The sequence below is a fragment of the Mustela erminea genome, chromosome 19 (assembly GCF_009829155.1).
Source record: "Mustela erminea isolate mMusErm1 chromosome 19, mMusErm1.Pri, whole genome shotgun sequence".
Lineage (NCBI taxonomy): Eukaryota > Metazoa > Chordata > Mammalia > Carnivora > Mustelidae > Mustela > Mustela erminea.
This window is the reverse complement of record NC_045632.1, coordinates 9,600,859-9,619,954: the sequence shown is the minus strand read 5'-3', so window position 1 is coordinate 9,619,954 and position 19,096 is coordinate 9,600,859. Positions and strand designations below refer to the sequence as shown.

The 19,096-nt window shown below is 41.8% G+C and overlaps 1 protein-coding gene across 1 annotated transcript; it reads left to right on the top strand.

Moving 5' to 3' along the window:
- The first annotated feature begins 275 nt into the window (after window positions 1–275).
- LOC116579145 (zinc finger protein 420-like) lies at window positions 276–15,849 on the top strand. The gene is given in 5 exon segments (XM_032324134.1): window positions 276–408; window positions 3,205–3,331; window positions 4,000–4,098; window positions 14,333–14,461; window positions 14,522–15,849. Coding segments are annotated over 5 exon segments (1,698 nt in total). The 5' UTR covers window positions 276–393.
- The last annotated feature ends 3,247 nt before the right edge of the window (window positions 15,850–19,096 follow it).

Below are 19,096 nucleotides of genomic sequence, written 5' to 3'. Positions count from 1 at the left end.
TTTCTGATAGTGGATTTGCTGCTTTGGTCCTGGAGAGGTGACAGGGTATCTGCTCGGTGAGTCTGGGAGGGTCGGGTTCTTGCAGCCCATGGTTCCGATGCTGACGCTGAGGTTGTGAGTGGCGGTGGCAGGGAACCCTTCCTCCCCACAAAGCAGGTGAGGAAAATGCAGGGATGGGTGTCCTCCTGGGAGCTCACAGTTTCTGAGCTGCTCCAGACCCAAAGGACTGGGAAGTTGGGCCTTTTCTGCATCTCCAAGTCCTGCCTGAGGGCGAGCGGTGTGAGGACAAGGAGCTCTGTTTCTGGATTTCAGGGCATTTTCTCCTGATGCAGCTGTGATTTCCCCCCAGATCCCTCGTGAGGACGAAATCTAGAGGTGGAGGCGAAGGCAGAAATGGCCGGTTCTCAGGTGAGCCTGGTGTCCCCGCAGAGCCATGTCCTCTGTTTCTCTGCAGACCCTCGTGTTTAGAAGCTACAGATGCGGATGCCTCGAGTCCCGGTGCTTCTGGCTTCTGCGTTCACCTGTTTTTAAGATCTGGTCAGAAGTGATACTCACGGTTAGGACTTTAGAATCCTTATCTATGTCCCAGAGCCTTCTGTCCTGTGTCCCCAACCTGGCTTCCATAGGGCACCAGCTGTTGTCCCTTTGAACTGAAGTCCTGCGAGGAGTGACAATATTCTGTTGGTGGCAGATCCGGAGGGGAAGGTGTCGAGTCTGAAATTCCTGTGGCTGATGAGGTCTCCTGGGATGTCAGGGAGGGAAATCATTTCTCATTCTGGCTTGTCTGGAATCTCGATCAGCTGTGTGCAGCTGGGGAGCAAGGAAACGCGGACAGAAACTTGGTGGGTATGAGTCCAGAAAAACTTGGAAAGTTCCCATTCTAAGAATGGAGGTGTGTGTGTCTGTTCCCGGCATTAAACTGGCTTTTGAATGAGCTGTGCAATAGTGGGTGTGAGCCACAAATATGTATCCCAGATTTGATATATGCCATCCTCAGTATAGCGATAAGGAAGGTTTTGTAACTTAGGCCCATATTTGATTGGGGAGTAATGGCTTGACAGCAATCCCCTTTCCTTCCAAATAGCTCCATGGGCATGTAGTACCAGGAAGGAATATTTGGAGTCAGTATTAATGTTTATTTGTAAGGCTTTGGCAATTGCAAAGTGCTAGTGAGCACTATGGCATACTTAGCTTTTCTTACTCTTTTTATGAAAAGTATTGTCATCAGTAAACCAACTGTCATTTGTATTTTTAACAGGGACATCTTAAATCTGGCCAAACAGAGTAAGGAAGATCAATAACCTCTGAACAGCTTTTGCTCCATAGAGCAAGAAGCACAATGGTCAGGTTCAGGCATACGGGTATCTAGGTTTAAAGTTTGACAAGTTTTAAGTATTATATCTGGCATATCTGTAAGTGTAGCCCAGTATTTAATAAGTCAGCCCCCATCATTCACTGGTGGCCTTTGGCTTCGAAGACAAATCTGAATCTGTTGGGAAGTCATTACAGTCAGGGACTGTCCCATAGTGAGCTTTGAGGCTCTTTTTAGGAGGAGGGCTGTTCTAGGCTTTGCTAAAGCATCTGTTTGCAAGAGCACCTCAGAGATGGCTTCTAGGATAAATATGAATAAGGGATGAAATAAGAAGCCCTTTGAGTGGTCCAGCCTTAACGATATCCTGATTACAGAGGATCATTGGCAAGTGGGAGAAAACGTGTCAAGAGATAAGGGGAGTCCCCCATGCATCATCCGATCCAATCATAAAGTGGGGTCATCCGTTATCTCCACAGTCCATAGTTAATACTATTGAGTGCGGTATGCTGGCTTTCAGGCAATTTCATTATTCCAGTCAAGCACAAGGTGATAGTTAAGTTATACAATTTTGGGGGAATCAATTTCATTTTCCATTTGTTTAAATATTTAAGCTATGTGCCCAGTGGGTTCTGTTATTATCCCTACAGAATATTAGACAAGATCATCTAAACGATCTATTGTGCAACTTCTCTGAAGTTTACTTCAAGTTGTCTAGCTCAGGTAAACAAAGATTTAAAGACAATCAAATCTAGAATTTAACATCCGTAAAGATGTGTTAATAAAAAATAATTTTTCTCTCTAAAATAACCCTCATTTACAGAGATAGCCAAATCAGGACTAATTTATTTGTAAAACAAGTCCACTTTTAACAAACTTGGCCTAATTATTTACATAAGCTCAGTAAGAACAGTGAGTGATCATATAGATCTTTTAGAATCTGCTTTGCTGGAACTTATAAGGAATCTCTAGGTTGAACTTTTTTTTTTTTAAAGATTTTATTTATTTATTTGACAGAGATCACAAGTAGGCTGAGAGTCAGGCAGAGAGAGAGAGAGAGAGAGGAGGAAGCAGGCTCCCTGCTGAGCAGAGAGCCCCATGTGGGGCTCGATCCCAGGACCCTAGGATCATGACCTGAGCCGAAGGCAGAGGCTTTAACCCCCTGAGCCACCCAGGCGCCCTTAGGTTGAACTTTTAATAGCTTCTCCAGGACAGAAGCCAAGCCACGTAGTTGCTATCCGACATGCCTGCAATACCTGTCAATTTGGGTGAACTCACTGCTCACATTCCTCTCTCCTTGCGTTAGAACCACAGTTGTTGTACCACGGATATCTCAACAATCCTTTCTTCATCATTCACTCCAGAACCCCAATATTTTGCATCAGAAACATGTCTGGAATATCTTGACCATTGGTTCCTCTCCCACATCCCAACACTTTGCGCTGGCTCAGGAGGGCTGTCACCTCTTTGTTGTGGATAGAGTTGACTTCTGGGAGTGAAAGGAGTGAAAGTTCTCAACCAGGCAGCCTCCTGCTCCATAGGTGGTTCTTCTTCTTCTTTTTTCTTAAAGATTTTTATTATTATTATTTATTTATTTGACAACAGAAATCACAAGTATGCAGAGAGAGAGGAGAAGCAGGCTCCCCACTGAGCAGAGAGTCCGATGTGGGACTCAATCCCAGGACCCTGGGATCATGACCTGAGCCAAAGCCAGAGGCTTTAACCCACTTAGCCACCCAGGTGCCCTCATAGGTTCTTCTTTAACTCCACACCCATGTCAGGGAGAAGGAAAGGTCGGATTTGGTTCTAGCTGGTGACATTAACACCAACTTTTATCTTAGGAAACATCATGAACTGTGTCAGTGGCCACTTTATGACTGTGGTATTTATTGCAGGGACAGCTGACCTTCAGGGATGTGGCCATAGAATTCTCTGAGGAGGAGTGGGGATGCCTGACCCACACTCAGCGGCAACTGTACAGGAATGTGATGTTGGAGAACTACGGACACCTCCTCTTCTTGGGTGAGGAAAACTCCTTCCAGATTTCCCAAACCCCACTCAGGGTTTTATTCCTTCCTGTGAAGAGTGTATTTTTGGAGATTTCTCTTGGAATGACTAGAATTCAGATCCAGGCAGAAAGGGAAATAAGTAGATGGAGAGAACAGTCTTCATGGGGTTTCCTTCTCAGCCTTAGCTTCTCCTTCCTCAAGGAAACATCATTGCTTGTGTAGATGAGTGGCAGTTCTCAACCCTTAGTGACATAGAATGGTGCTGCTCACATCTTAAACTGAAATTTCCCCTTCTGATTATCATGTCTACTACTTGGAAGTGTAGGTCAGGATGTGAACATTGGAAATTCCTCCTGTGAGTTCTTTTTTTTTTTTTTTTAAGACTTTGTTTATGTATTTGACAGAGAAAGATGGGGAAGCAGGCTCCCTTACAAGCAGAGAGCCTGATGTGGGGCTCGATCCCAGGACCCTAAGATCATGACCTAACCTGAAGGAAGAGGCTTTTCTCCCTGAACCACCCAGGTTCCCGCCTCCTGTGTGTTCTGAAGGGACTGTTGGGGAAGAGCTTTTGGGAAACCATTTTCTAGGATTGTACAATATCGTCTCATCTCTCCTGAACACAAGACTGATGGAAAGTTAGAATTGGCAGCAATAGTCGTTTTCCTTTTTCCTCATAAACAGGACTCCTTCTGTCAAAGTCAGACCTGATTATATATTTGGAGCAAGAGAAGCAGCTCTGGGATATGAAGAGAAAGGAGACCAGAGGCTTCCATCCAGGGGGTAGGAATGAATGAGGCAGATGACAGAGGGGAGGTCCAACTCTGAAGGAGGAAGGTAGACCTTACACAGTGGTTTGAGTAGCTCTCCTTGAATGAAGATTAGTTGGAGACATGCCCAGTTACCTTTTTTTCTCTCTCGCAGAGGGACATCTGCTCTCCAACATTATAAAGTTCTTAGATTTCTCTTGGGATTCTCCTTCAGCTCCAGTGATGGTCCATAACATCCATAGGGAGAGCAAGGAGACTCTCCTTTTAAGGGGAGGGCCACCTAATCTGAGAGCTTTCTATTGTTGTGAGGGCCCTGGGGAAGGCATCCTATTTCTGAGGACATGTATGCTATGGCCTTTGTACATTCTGGTTTTCATTATGGCACAAGTAGGTCAGGGTAATTGTATGCACACTGGGGTTTGGTGGGGAAATTCCCAGAACACTGGAGACAGATTTTTAATGTTTTCTGGCTTATGCTTTCTAAGGTATGGAGGCTTTAATCTTAGTCTTACAAAATTCAGTATCAGTACCTTCATAGGAAAACAAAGCACCGCCCTAAAATGAGAAAATATACTGCTTTATTTCCCTTCAAATGGTCTTTTTTCTTTTTCTTTATTTCTTTTTTTTTACATATAGAAATTTATGCTCTATGAGTTATATTTCTAAGTGGTGAAATACTGTAATGTCTCTATTTGTTTACTAGAATTCTGACATAAAAAATGATACTGGGGAACTAGTACATTTAGAACTTGAACTTGTAGCCTTTAAGAAATTGTCATTTATTACATTATTTTTTAATAATTGCATCATTGTATGATTCTTCTATGAACTTCTTGTAATGTCGTCATGTGTGTTTTCACGTCCTAGTTTTATATGAGATTTATCTTTGAATTTTTTACATCAAATGTCCTGATACGACATGGGCATGTGCTTTATAAGAAGTGACTTAGACAATTAATAATATTTCCATATAGTTCTTTTAAAATTTTTATTTGTTTGAGACAGAGAGAGAGAGAGAAAGAGAAAATGAGTACGGAGGGGAAGGGCAAAAGGAGAGGGAGATGCCCAGTCCCTGCTGAGCAGGGAGCCCAGTGTTGGGCTGGATCCCAGATCGCTGAGATCATGACCTGAACTGAAGGAAGATACTTAACAGACTGAGTCCCCAGGTACCCTAAACCTCCATGCTTGAAAAATCCTTGTGTTCAGTAATGCAGTGTTGCTTCATGGAAAATTAATCATGAGCTTTTTCTTCTACTTTCCTCAGAATGCATCAGAATTTAGCCCCAAATATTAATTTCACATACATTGTCTCTCAGCATATTTCAACATCTATGATGTTTACTTTTTCAGAAATGAAGATGTTGTTTGTTGTCTTAACTGAATGGACTATAGGGTTACATTCTGTGGAGGAGAACGAATATATTAATACCATAATACACGTCTTTCAAGCTTTTAAAGTGTTTATAAAATTCTCATTTATAGCTCTTTATGATTGACTTTCATGAGAATTCTTCACAATATTATAGTCCATGAAGACATGCCACTCAGTTGCTTGTTTTTCATGGGTATGTGGACACAGTTCAAAATTATGGTAACATAGAAGTTTTCCTTTTCTCTTATACATCAGTGTTTTATTTAGAATTTAGTGGGTTGAGTTTTCTCTTATTCTGGTTTGGTAATTTCCTAAGAATGTGCTTCCTTGTCTGGCTCATTCCACGACATTAGCTAGGTGTGGGTTGGGTTTTATCTGTGCAGGTTGTTAGAGGAAGAGAATTTTCAGCTCAGTATATTTCAGCATATTTCAAGACCACGTGAGTATAACTCAGAAAAGAATGAGCTTTATGCTTTTTGCTGGAAAATTCTGTGTGTTTTTGTCTTGTGTTTGTATGTCACACATATATACTGTGTCACCCCTACTTTTTGTCTTCTTGGTGAGTGGTCAGTGAATGTCGTGCTATGTCTAGGTGAGTTGTCATCCACGTAGAATCAATTTTATCATGTATTTGTGGGTGAATTTTTATTCTCTGCATGAGAGAAATACTTTTTTGAATTCAGAGTAATTTTCAACATTTTATACTTCCGTATACTTCTGTATATACTTCTGTTTTGGCATGAAATACAAAAGATACACTTTATCTAATTAATTGTAGGATTAATACCCAGGATATGTCTTGGTACCTTTGTCATTGAGTTATGCATCTTTTATGAGTATTTTCATTGTGGTAACCTTAGAGATTCATTAAAACAACTTAGCTTTAAGGGCACCTTTTAATTTTGTTTTTATTTTTTAAAGATTTTATTTATTTATTTGACAGATCAGAAGTAGGCAGAGAGATAGGCAGGAAGAGAGGGAGAAGCAGGCTCCCCGCTGAGCAGATAGCCCTGGGTGGGTCTCGATCCCAGGACCCTGAGATCCTAAACTGAACTGAAGGCAGAGGCTCAACTGACTGAGCCACCCAGGCATCCCTAAAACAAACCTTTAAAACTCAGTGTCACTTATATAGAAAACTCTTCTTCCTGTCTCCACCCCTGCACACCCTCCTGACTTTGTTACCAACATCACAAATTCTTTTATGTTGGATACTTTATTACCCACATTTGTGATTTTTATTCTTTTTTTTTTTCCAAAATGAAACTCTGTAGCAGAAACAAATGTGTCTGGTATCTCATTGCAACACAGCACGTTTGTGTAATTGTCTACATATTTATGTTCAGCAGAGAGCTCTGTGTTCTCATGTGGTTGTAGTTTCTGGGTAGAATCCTTTTATGTCATCTAGAAAGACTTCCTTTAATGTTTCTTGTAGGACAGATCCACTGGTAAGCTTAGAGGGGTTTTTACTTGGGAATGTTTTTGTTTCTGCCTCTGTGGAAAAGAATTTTGCTCGGTAAAGTATTGTTGGTGGCTATTTTTCAATCTTTGAGTACCTGAGTATGTTATGCCTGGCCCCGTTACTGTTTGGACTGCTGAGAATCCTCCTAGTGATTTTCTAGGAGCTCTTTTCAAAATGAAGTGGATTTGCCATTGTGTTTCTTTTTAATTTTATTTATTTGTTTGTTTATTCATTTATTTATTTATTTGACAGTGAGAAGTCACAAGTAGGCAAAGAGGCAGGTAGAGAGGGAGAAGCAGTCTCCCTGCTGAGCAGAGAGCTGGATGGGGGGGCTCAATCCCAGGACCCTGAGAACATGACCTGAGCCAAAGGCAGGGGCTTAACCCACTGAGCTAACCAGGTTCCCCTGTCATTGTGTTGCAATAGTCTCTCTTCATCTGTGGTGTTGGGTGGGTTAATTACAACATGTCATGAGTCCTCCCATTCTTTGTATGTGTCAGCTGTATATACCATAGTTTTATAAGGAAGTAATTTGAAGAAGTTAAATATGAAGGCAATCATAATGAAAAGACATTTACTGTAGTGCACTGGATTTATCAAGCAAATGTCTCTGTGTTTAACTGGACCGTTATTGATGAAATCACATTATTAAATGGTTAACTGTATTTGTTAGCAGATCTGAAAGGATTTAGTGGCAGATGGATCTCTAGAGAGGGTCAATTATTTTCAGTGTGATTCATTTTCCCTTTTGACTTTATTTTTTTTAAGATTTTATTTATTTATTTGACAGACAGAGATTACAAATAGGCAGAGAGGCAGGCAGAGAGAGAGGAGGAAGCAGGCTCCCTGCTGAGCAGAGAGCCCGATGTGGGGCTCGATCCCAGGACTCTGAGATCGTGACCCGAGCTGAAGGCAGCGGCTTTAACCCACTGAGCCATCCAGGCGCCCCTTGATTCTATTTTGTACATGTATATGGGGGTCCAAGGACAGCCAGAGTAGCAGAAGTTTCATCAGATAAACTAGCCTTTTATCTTTTGTTTATACTGCTTTGATATCAGGGTACTGCTGATCTCACAGAATGGTTTTGAGTGTATTTCTCCATTTCAAAATTATAAGATTTTTTTTATTGTTAAGATTTTGATAAGGATTGTTAGGAATGAGTTTGTAAATGTTAATTTCTTTCTCTTGTCCTGAACCATGGCTCACCATCTAATGCTCAGGGGTTCTCCCCAACGATCGCTAATTGAACAAAGTCACTACAAATGTAATGATAAGCCACAGCTACACAATTCTCAAGGACTATCGATCAAATTTTACCCTGTATATTTTTCCTGTTGTTTTGTGAGGATAGAGAACACAAGCAGAGTTTTAGGGTTTTGATCTGCATCGAATGCAATGTCTCATATTAAGCTAAAGACAGATTTTGAAGTCCCAGAACTAAGTAGGAAGAAGCACATGTACATACATATCTGTGTGTACCTATATCTTCAGAAGGAAAAGGAATCTTGGCTCAAACCAGGTCACTTCCAAGTTTGAAAAGTGATGATTTCCTACAAGCAAAGAGATTCTAGCTTCATAATAGAAATAGTTTTCTTCTTTGTATTGTATTGAATTTATGCTTCCTATATCTTGTGTATCTTAGTTTGAGAATCTCCCCATGCAAATCGTCTCTTACATAACTGGGTTTTACTCCTGTAGGATCTACTCTGTTTTCCTTATTCCTCTGTCGACCAGTGCTTAGCTACCTCGATAGAGATTTTAACAAGAGTTTCTATGGACTGAGAATGTATTCTAAATTTAATTTAAATGTGAGAGTAATTCTCCAGGGAGCATTATAAATTCCTTGTAGTTAAATTGATAGTCTTCACTCCTGCCTTTGCGATTGGAGAAGTGAGAGTTCTTTAGTTATTTTTCTTTTCCCTTCTAGGAAGTGATGTCATCCATGTTGGTCACTTCAGTGTCAGCATTTGATTAGGTAAAAACGTGGAGATTTCACGAATCCATTTTTTTTAAATTTTTTTAAACACTTACTTGAAGGAAACAAAGATGGGACAGGGCTGGGTGCTGAGAAGATGTTCTAACTTAAACAGAACACAGTCTTCTGTTAGGAGTGATGGAGCAGCCCAATGGAAGAGATGAAACAGATCTAGGCTGAAACATTGTCCTGAATTCTTCATCTGGGGAGAGGACTCCTGTCCAAGGCTACACTACTGACTCTGAATCTAGAAAGAAAAATTGTACATCCTTTCTTCCCAAATCCTGTCCAGTTCTTCTGTCCCATCTCTATTTCAGTGATGGAGGCATTAGAGTTGACTTTCCCCCTTGTGTTCTGGAAACCTAATTGTCACTACACTCCCCCTCCCACCTAAGCCAGGCAGGCCCTTGCTTAGCCTTAGGGGTAGCTTGGAGTTTTCTAATGCCACTGTAAATGGTTGATAACAGGATCACATGAGGCCTATGTATGTTTTAAATACAATGTTGTCACCATTGCACTGGAAGAGAAGCAAAAATCCATCACTGGGCCACAGGATTAGTTCAAGCATTTGGCACTGGAAGTTGTGAGGACAGATAAAACATGGTGTTGCGACATTTTGAGAGGAAGGTAAGTGCTATGGAAATGAAATTGGCAAAGTCTTGAAATGTGAACAAAGATGTGATAGAGAGTTCCCTTTGGTCACTGCAAGGCCTAAGGAAGCTGCTCATGATGAATGAATGGACAGAGATGCATTTATGGGAAATGTGGTTGTCTGGGACGTCTGATGCTTTTCTCATGATGTAATGTATTCCATGCTGGTCCTGAGGACCAGTTGCTATTGGATGCCATTGATAATTGTACTCTCTGAGGCCCAGATGCATGGAGTGTGTGGAGAGAGGGTATTAGTTGATTTAAACACGGTGGGCATAGTTTAAAAATGTCACATGACAGTAGATGTTGAAGATGAAGAAGGCTGCCAGACATTACCAGTGAGAGCCAGGTGTCTGTTGTGACTTAGTTCCTGCAGAGGTTGTCAAATTTTGTCTGGTCAGAATCACTGGGAACACTTTAAATGTGGAGCACTGTGCCCAGCCTTACATTACCATGTGAGTAGCTCTGGGATGCAAACCCCCACCTTTCCTTTCTTACCCAGTGTCAGGTGACTGTCTAGGGACTAGACCTTGTGACCTTATATCTGGGGACACATTCATAGTTGGTTTCTTCAGGAAAGGTAGAAGCCCGTGGGTAATGTAGTGAGATACACAGGTGATGCTGAACATGTGGCAGGACCAAAGGCCATTCTCTGTTGTAGGGCAGGACCGTAGACTGGGGTCTGAGGCTGCCCAGATTCACTGATGAGGCTTCCTGCTCATGCAGAGCAAGAGGTTATGCTAAATGTTTGGTCAGTGCTGCTGGCTTGGTTTTCTCCCCAGAAGCCTGTAAGAAAGGCTCTGAGGTTGTCTAGGGTCTCTGTTCAGGCTTCCAGTGGGGCAGGATTGGAGGCTTGCATTAGCCATGGGAAGTGACTTAGAATGTGCATAGCTACCCAGACAGAGAACAGAGAATGCCCTAGTTCAGAGCATTGGCTGGACACCCAAGTCAGTCACAGGTGCTGACAATTCCCCTTAGCCAAGAGGTTCATCTAAACAGGGGAATAGGCAATCAGTGGACATTGTCTGTAATAGAGTCCTACCCACAATGTCCAATCAGTGGACATTGTCTGTAATAGAGTCCTACCCAAAAGACAGCTTTTGGGGGACGCCTGGGTGGCTCAGTTGGTTAAGCAGCTGCCTTCGGCTCGGGTCATGATCCCAGGGCCCTGGGATCGAGTCCCACATCGGGCTCCTTGCTCGGCAGGGAGCCTGCTTCTCCCTCTGCCTCTGCCTGCCTCTCTGTCTGCTTGTGCTCGCTCGCGCTCTCTCCCTCTGTCTCTGAAAAATAAATAAAATCTTTAAAAAAAAAAAAAAAAAAAAAAAAAAAAGACAGCTTTTGGGTGAAAGATTTTGACCATGACTTTGGATGAATTCTACTTTCTTAGGTTCACAGAGTGGCCAGGGATGTGTCTTTGGTGCTAGAGTGTGCATCTTGGGTATCTTCCAGACCTTTGCAGTTGCCCTCTCACTGATGCCTGGAAGATCGTAAAGTCAAACCTTCCAGGTACATTAACATTGGAGAAGTGCACTTCTAGGTCAGCCAGACACTTCCATTATTCTACTCCCAACGTCATGTCTGTAGGACATTAGTTTGCAATCTGTGCCTTTTATGCCATAAATCAAGATATATGCTTTTCACTTCCCAGATTATTTTGGGTATGTGTTGTCCCATGACATCCACGTAAACTTAGGATGGATTTTGATCTTTGTGCAAAAATGGCATTGGAGTTTTGGTAGAGATTGCATTTTGTGTAGATCGCTTCAAGATTTATTGTGTTTCAATTATTCCAGTGAAAGAATACAGTTAGGCTTCCTACTTAGGAAACCTAATTATAGGTTAGTTTACTAGGATTCCTGCAGAGTATATTGCACTTTTCATCGTTTCTCGTTTGACCTCTACCATTATGTTAAATTGGAAGCATTTATGGGGGGAGCGGGGTTTGCTGTAAATGTATGATTTCTCTGTTTTGGGAATTGTTCTTTGTTGTGTAGAAACAAATTTTTAATGTGTTGGTTTGTGTACCAGCTTTATAAAATCCATATGAGTTTCAACAGGATTAAAACAATTAATTCTCCTAATCTTTAGGAGTAGAAATGGCTGTGGAGTAGGAGGATCCTAGACTCATGTGTCCTGTCATGAGCACCACTAGGCAACTGTCAGGTCCTCCTCAATGCCCCAGACATTGGGCTGAAGAGTGACAGGACAGACTTCCTAAGTAAAAGGAGAGAAGAGGCCACATGGAAGATGGCAGATAGTACAGAGACATGGTTTAGGGAGGAAAGGAGTATAGCATTGTAGAGGGCAGGGATCCCTGGTTGTGCGGTAGGTTTCGTGACAGAGGAGCAATCAGGGATGTATAAGGAGGTTTCCCAAAGCCATTGGCTTGGAAGGGGAAAAGGGCTGAATTTCATGAGTTCTTGGAACTAGCACATCCTAAAGCCTGGAGGTTTAATGGTCAGCAGGTTTGGATGGGATAGAATCAGAAGGAAACCTGGGTGCTCCTTGAGAGAAGGCTGGCTAACAACCTGGGGGCACTGAACATGGAAACAGTCATCTGAAGAACACCTGGGGTTCACAGTGGGGAGAGTATTCTGTAGTCTAGGAGCATATTCCTGAGAGGAAACATTCAGTGACATGTGGCTACCAAAACATGGGAGCCCTCTCCTGTCCTGTAGCATAGATACTGAGCCCCACTCAGTGAGACACTGACTGTCTGCCTTGCTTGCACCAGGCCTCACCCCCTTTTATTTGAGGGGACTACCCTTCTCAGTGAGGCTTGCCTCAGGCTAAGAATGGTCAGCCCCTGCCCACATCATGTCTCCTGAGCAGGGATTCTGCACGACTGCAGTTCTGGTGGAGTTGATGTCAGGTCTCCTTTCACAATCAGAGCAGAGCTCACCTAGTTCAGACTGGCCACATTCAGGCCAGGGACCAAACACTGCCCATAGCAGGCAAGGAGAGCCCCTGCAGACCACTGGTCTGAAGGATACAACAGGACACATCACTGTCTTTTCTAATGGACAGAGGAAAGTAGAGACTTAGAGAAATGCCAAGATGAAAGAATTTGTCCCAAGGAAAACCAGCAGATAAGACCAAGGTCAGGGATAAAATGGAAACATAGTAAGGAACTTGATGGAGAATTTAAGGTCACAATAATAAGGATACTCAAGGAGTGAGAAAACAATAGTGAGAACTTTACCACAGAGATAGGAGTTTAAAAATAATTAGGTGCTTGGTGCCTCACTTGGGGAAGTACTGACTCTTGATTTCTGCTCAGATATGGACCTCAGGGTCCTGGGATAGAGGCTCAAGTCACACTGTGTATTCATTGTGATGCCTGCATGTGATTCCCTCTCTCTGTAGCTCCCACCTGAAATCTTGTGATTTCCCCCCCTCAAATATTGTTGCCTCTTATAATTTTATTCCTACACTCAATTATACTTTGTCGGCTTTCACTTCTTCACTTTGTCATTATAGTCAGTCGTTTTTCTGTTATTCTTTCTTTAGTTCATGGGCTGTCAGTGCTGTTTATCTTTTCTGCCAAACAACTCTTCCTGTGCTTGACATGTTCCTTTTTTACTGTACACTTGTTTGATTCAGTTCAGTTTTCTGTTTCCATATCCTCCATTCTTCTGCTAAGTTTGGAGCTCATATGATCCTTTTTGTGATTGTTAGAGATACAGGAAAGGGTTTTCTGCTATACTGTGACCACATCACAGAATTATCTGTTAGGATATATGGTCAGTATGTTCAGTACCGTGTTACATTTTCATGGGGAGGTGAGATCCTGATGACTCCTGGTCAGCCATCTTTCTGACATTGTCTGAGTGACTTGATGCTTCTGTATTAAAATTCTTCAGTATATTCTTCTGAATGTAGTAAGTGCAATGGTTTTACATTTATTTGGTATCTTTCAGCTCTATCTTCACATGAGACCCAGAGTTTCCTGCTACAGTGGAGCATAGAAGGTTCTTTCCAGAACGGGTCAACGCACAGATGCAAAGATAGTGCTGTTGAGATTTTATACTTGTGCGCAGACTGGGACAATGATGGGGAGAGGGAAGTGCCTCAGAGAAATCCTGGACGATACACCCAAACCAAGGCAATTGGCCTTAATGAGAATGTCACTGTCCCAAATGGTGAAGTATATAAACCGCTGCAGAAAACATCCCTTTTTAAGTCAACTGTTTCTGCAGAACAGTGTGTTTCTGTCAGCACAAGCTCCAATCAGATAGTCAGTCATAGTGATTTGTGGACAGACTACTTGGAACATCTGGAAAGTAACCTAGTCCATTGTGAGAGTAATGATTCGAGCCATTTGGAAAATAGGATTGGTCTGACCTTAGATCAGAGTTTTAGAAATGAAGAACAAAGTCCTCAGTGGGATCCATATGAGAGGGACTTCACTGAGGAGTCGACCCTACAGTATGACCAAAGGCTTTTCACTGGAGACATAATTGCTCAATGCACTGAATCTGAGAAAACATTGAACCAGGGCTCCAGGGTTCACAGATGTTTCAGGGTTAGGTTTGCAGAGAACCATTATGAATGTGATAAATGTGGGGAAGGCTTTCATCCAAGCTCTAACCTCAGTATACATAATGGTCACCATTTGGGAGACAGTCCTCATAAATATAATGAATGTTGGAAAGCTCGTAACCAGTCCTCCAGTGTTGCTGATCATCAGAGAATTCATGAGGGAAAAAGCCCATTCACATCTAATAAACCAGGGACCATGTTTAGTCAGTCATCAAGCCTAAACATCAATGAGATAATCCCTCAGGGAGAGGAAACTTACATTTTTAAGGAATGCGGTAAATTCTTTGACTGCCACTCAACACTATCTCAACATCAGCGAATACATACTGGAGAAAAAATACACAAATGTGAAGAAAGTGGTCAAACCTTTAAGGACTGTTCATCAAAAAATGGACATTCGCAGATCTGTTCTGGAGAGAAACCCTGCAAATGTCAAGAATATGTCAAGGCTTTTAACAATCACTCAAGTCTCTATAGACCTCATCAAATTCATATTGCAGGGGAAAATTACAAGTGTAATGAATGTGCCAAAGCCTTTACATCATGCTCAAAACTTATTCAACATCAGAGAATTCATAGTGGAGATAAACCTTACCAGTGTCAACAATGTGGCAAGAGCTTTGGTCACAGATCAACCCTTACTCAACATCACAGAATTCATACTGGAGAGAAACCTTACCAATGTCAAGAATGTGGCAAGAGTTTTAACCACAGGTCATCCCTTATTAAACATCACAGAATTCATACTGGAGAGAAACCTTACCAATGTCAAGAATGTGGCAAGAGCTTTAACCAGAAGCCATCCCTTATTAAACATCACAGAATTCATACTGGAGAGAAACCTTACCAATGTGAAAAATGTGGCAAGGCCTTTAACTGCCTTTCACACCTTTCTGAACATCATAGAATTCATACTGGAAAGAAACCTTACCAGTGTCAAGAATGTGGTAAGGCCTATGCTGTCCATTCACAACTTACTAAGCATCACAGAATTCATACTGGAGAAAAACCTTACCAATGTCAAGAATGTGGCAAGGCCTTTAGTGACAGGTCAATCCTTACTGAACATCACAGAATTCATAGTGGAGAAAAACCGTACCAATGTCAAGAATGTGGCAAGGCCTTTACCTGGAGGTCAAATCTTTCTCGGCATCAGAAAACTCACAGTGAAGAGAAACCTTATCAATGTCAAGAATGTGGCAAGGCCTTCAAGTGGAGGTCACATCTTTGTGAACATCACAATATTCATAATGCAGATAAACCTTACCAATGTCAAGAATGTGGCAAGACCTTTAACTGGAGGTCAGGTCTTGCTAAGCATAAGAGAATTCATTGTGGAAAAAAATCTTACCAATGTGAAGAATGTGGTAAGCCCTTTAAGGACAGCTCAACTCTAATTGAACATTGCAGAACTCATACTGGAGAGAAACCTTACCAATGTAAAATATGTGGCCAGGCCTTTAACTGCCTTTCACACCTTTCTCAACATCATAGAATTCATACTGGGGAGAAACCTTACCAATATCAAGAATGTGGCAAGACCTTTTGTTACAGGTCAGCCCTTACTCAACATCACAGAACTCACACTAGAGAGAAACCTTACCAATGTCAAGAATGTGGTAAGGCCTTTATCCACAACTCAAACCTTATACAACATCACAGAATTCATACTGGAGAGAAACCTTACCACTGTCAGGAATGTGGCAAGTCCTTTAGCTGGAGGTCAGGCCTTACTCACCATTACAGAATTCATTTTGGAGAATAATCTTACCTATGTGAAGAATGTGGCAAGTCCTTTAGGGACAGCTCAACTCTACTGAAAATTACAGAACTCATACTGGAAAGGAACCTTACCAATGTCAAAAATGTGGCAAGGCCTTTATCTGCCTTCCACACCTTACTCAACATCATAGATTTCATACTGGAGAGAAACCTTACCAATGTCAGGAATGTGGCAAGGCCTTTAAGGTGAACTCATACCTTAGTTGACATAGCAGAACTCATACTAGAACGTAACCCTATAAATCCAAATATGTGTCAAGGCCTCTAACTGGTGCCTAAGGCTTAGTCAGCATCAGAGAATTTGTAATAGAAAGACATCTTACCGATATCAAGACTGTGGCAAGGCCTTTAGACACAGCTCAGGCCTTACTCCACATCACAGAATTCATACTGGAGAGAAACCTGGCAAATATCATGAATGTGGCAAGGCCTTTAACTGGAGGTTAAGTGTTACTGAGCATCAGAGACTTCATCCTGGAGAGAAACCTTAGCAACGTCAAGAATGTTGTTAAGTGGGGCTCCTGGTGGGTCAGTTTGTTGAGTGACTTCCTTTGGCACAGGTCATGATCTTGGACTTCCTGGATCAAGTCCCACATCTGGCTCCCAGCTCCTTGGAGAGTCTGCTTCTCCCTCTGACCTTCTCCTCACTCCACTCCTCACTCTGATGTTCTCTCTCACTCATTCTCTCTCAAATAAATAAATAAAACCTTAAAAAAAAAACCCAAAAAGAATGTTGTTAGGCCTTTACATGCACTCAGTCCTCACAAAACATCATAATATTCATACTGGATAGAAGGCTTACCAGTGTATAGAATGTAAGAACAGGGCACCTGGGTGGCTCAGGCAGTTATGGGGCTGCCTTCAGCTCAGGTCATGATCCCAAGGTCCCTGGATTCAGCTCTGAATCAGGCTCCCTGCTCAGCGGCCAGTGTGTTTCTCCCTCTCCCCCTGCCTGACCCTCCTCTCTACTTGTGCTCTCTCTCCATCTCTCTGTCAAATAAATAAATAAAATCTTGAATAATGAAAGAAAAAGAATGTGAGCAAAATTGGTTATAGAGTGCTCACTGATTCATGCCTACGAGAGAATTCATATTAGACAGTAACCTCACAAATATAACCAGCGCGGCAAGGCCTTTCTCCAGCATGCACGCCTTCTAAACTGAGAATTCATACTGGAAAGACACCGGATGAATAATGTGGCCAAACCTCCAGCAGGCACACAACCCTTACTGCACATCACAGAATTCACCCTGCAGAGAGAATTACGGATGTAATGAATGTGAGAGAGTGACTAAGGACCGCTCCTTCCTCACTCCATATGAGAGATTTGAAATAGGAAAACAAGTCTACAAATGCTAAGAATGTGTCTGACCTCTCAGTGGGACTCCCAACTTCCTTAAATTAACATCATTGTTTCCATATAGGAATGAAAGTGTGAAATGTAAAGAATGTGGCCAACTGGAATTCAGTGCTTACTCAGTATGTCAACATGCTCACTAGATTCAAACCCTTGGAACATCGTGAATGTGGAGAGGCCTTCATTTTAGTATACATTGGAACACACACCAGAGAGTGTATTAAGGAAAGTCCATTGAAATTTAGCAATATTTTGAAAACTATTGAACATCAGATGCCAATGAATGTTACAGAAATCAAGCCAATGGAATACATTATTCACCCTACTCGGACATTACCCTGCATGAAAATAGTGATTATAAGGAGAAATCAGACTGGAACACTTAGCAAATGTATATGGTAGTCTGTTGAACAGATTTAGGGGATGGACTTTTTCATATATTTAAGGATTTCAGTATTTTTAAATTTATACATTAATCCTATATGTGATTTGTGACAGACAATATTAATGTATTTACTCTGAAATCACTCTGGAAAATTGCTCTGTTCTTGTGGGTGTGTAAGAACACGGGGATGATTGTTGCTACATCAAAGATATTAGATGTCCTGCTCCATTAAGTGGGACTCATCGTACCTAATTTTTCATGGTAGAGGACCGTATGATATACAACATATGAAATACATCTCAGTGGAGATGGTGCTTACGGTTATAACACTGATTTAAGATTCCATGGGATGGGTGTTAAGATCACAGACTTCTGCATTTATTGACACTGAAGAACTTCCTCAATATTAGAAATAGGAGGTTTTCCTAATTGTTCTTTAAGGAAAAAAAGGTAGTCGTACAGTAAACTACAAATGTATCTTCCCAAGTGCAAATGTTAGAGAGTATGACTTGATGTGGTTAAATGAGGAAATCCTGACAGATGACTGCACGAGGGTAGCTAACTCTTACCTACAATGCCATAGCATTGCACATACACATTTCTGAGCAATGTACCTCAGTCGAGAAATTTTTGGAAATAGGTATTCCCACATCCTTCTGACAACCCTTGAATGCTTTTTCACGTGTGTTTTCTGTGTATTTTCATTAATAAAACAGTGGTGTTTCTCCCTAAAAGAATTTATTTATTTTGTTGACAGAAAGTGATCACAAGTAGGCAGAGAGTCAGCCAGAGAGAAGAGGAAGCAGGCTCCCGGTGGAGCAGAGAGCTCAATGTGGGGCTGGATCCCAAGACCCTGGGATCATGACCACAGCTGAAGGCAGAGGCTTTAACCCACTTAGCCACCCACATGCTTCAATAAAACACTGTTTTTTAAGATATGCTTATGAGTATGTCATGATTGATGTGCTGTTCTACATCTTGTGCTCATTTATTTCATTGCTGGTTGTACAGAGCTGATCGAATCCATCACCTGTTTGGTACTGGAGTAAAACAATATACCTAGGACACCATTTTCCCAGTGCTCTGAAGGTTTAAGGGGTATGTGATTATTTTTCCTCAGTCTATGCTATGATTTTCTCCTCTTTGTGAATAGGATGATATTACTGTGTATTATGCGTATTACCAAGCTTTGTGACAGAGGTATTGTTGGTGTTTTAGCTCATGTACTCCATGATACTGCTACTTGGTGTTAGTGTTGTCAGGGCCTTGTACTGACAGGAGCCCTTTTCACTAGTGCATTCCCCAGTCAGCATGCTGTAGGGTGACTAGTTAGTGGAACATCTCATATGACATCTGTACTCTGTCCTAGTGAGCCACCAGCACTCCTTTCTTCCAATTCCTTCCTTCCCATGTCCCATAGAGAAGACTCCTCCTCCCCCAGAGCTCCCCTAAATCTGTTTTAGTCAGAATGGCATATTCTGGACATAG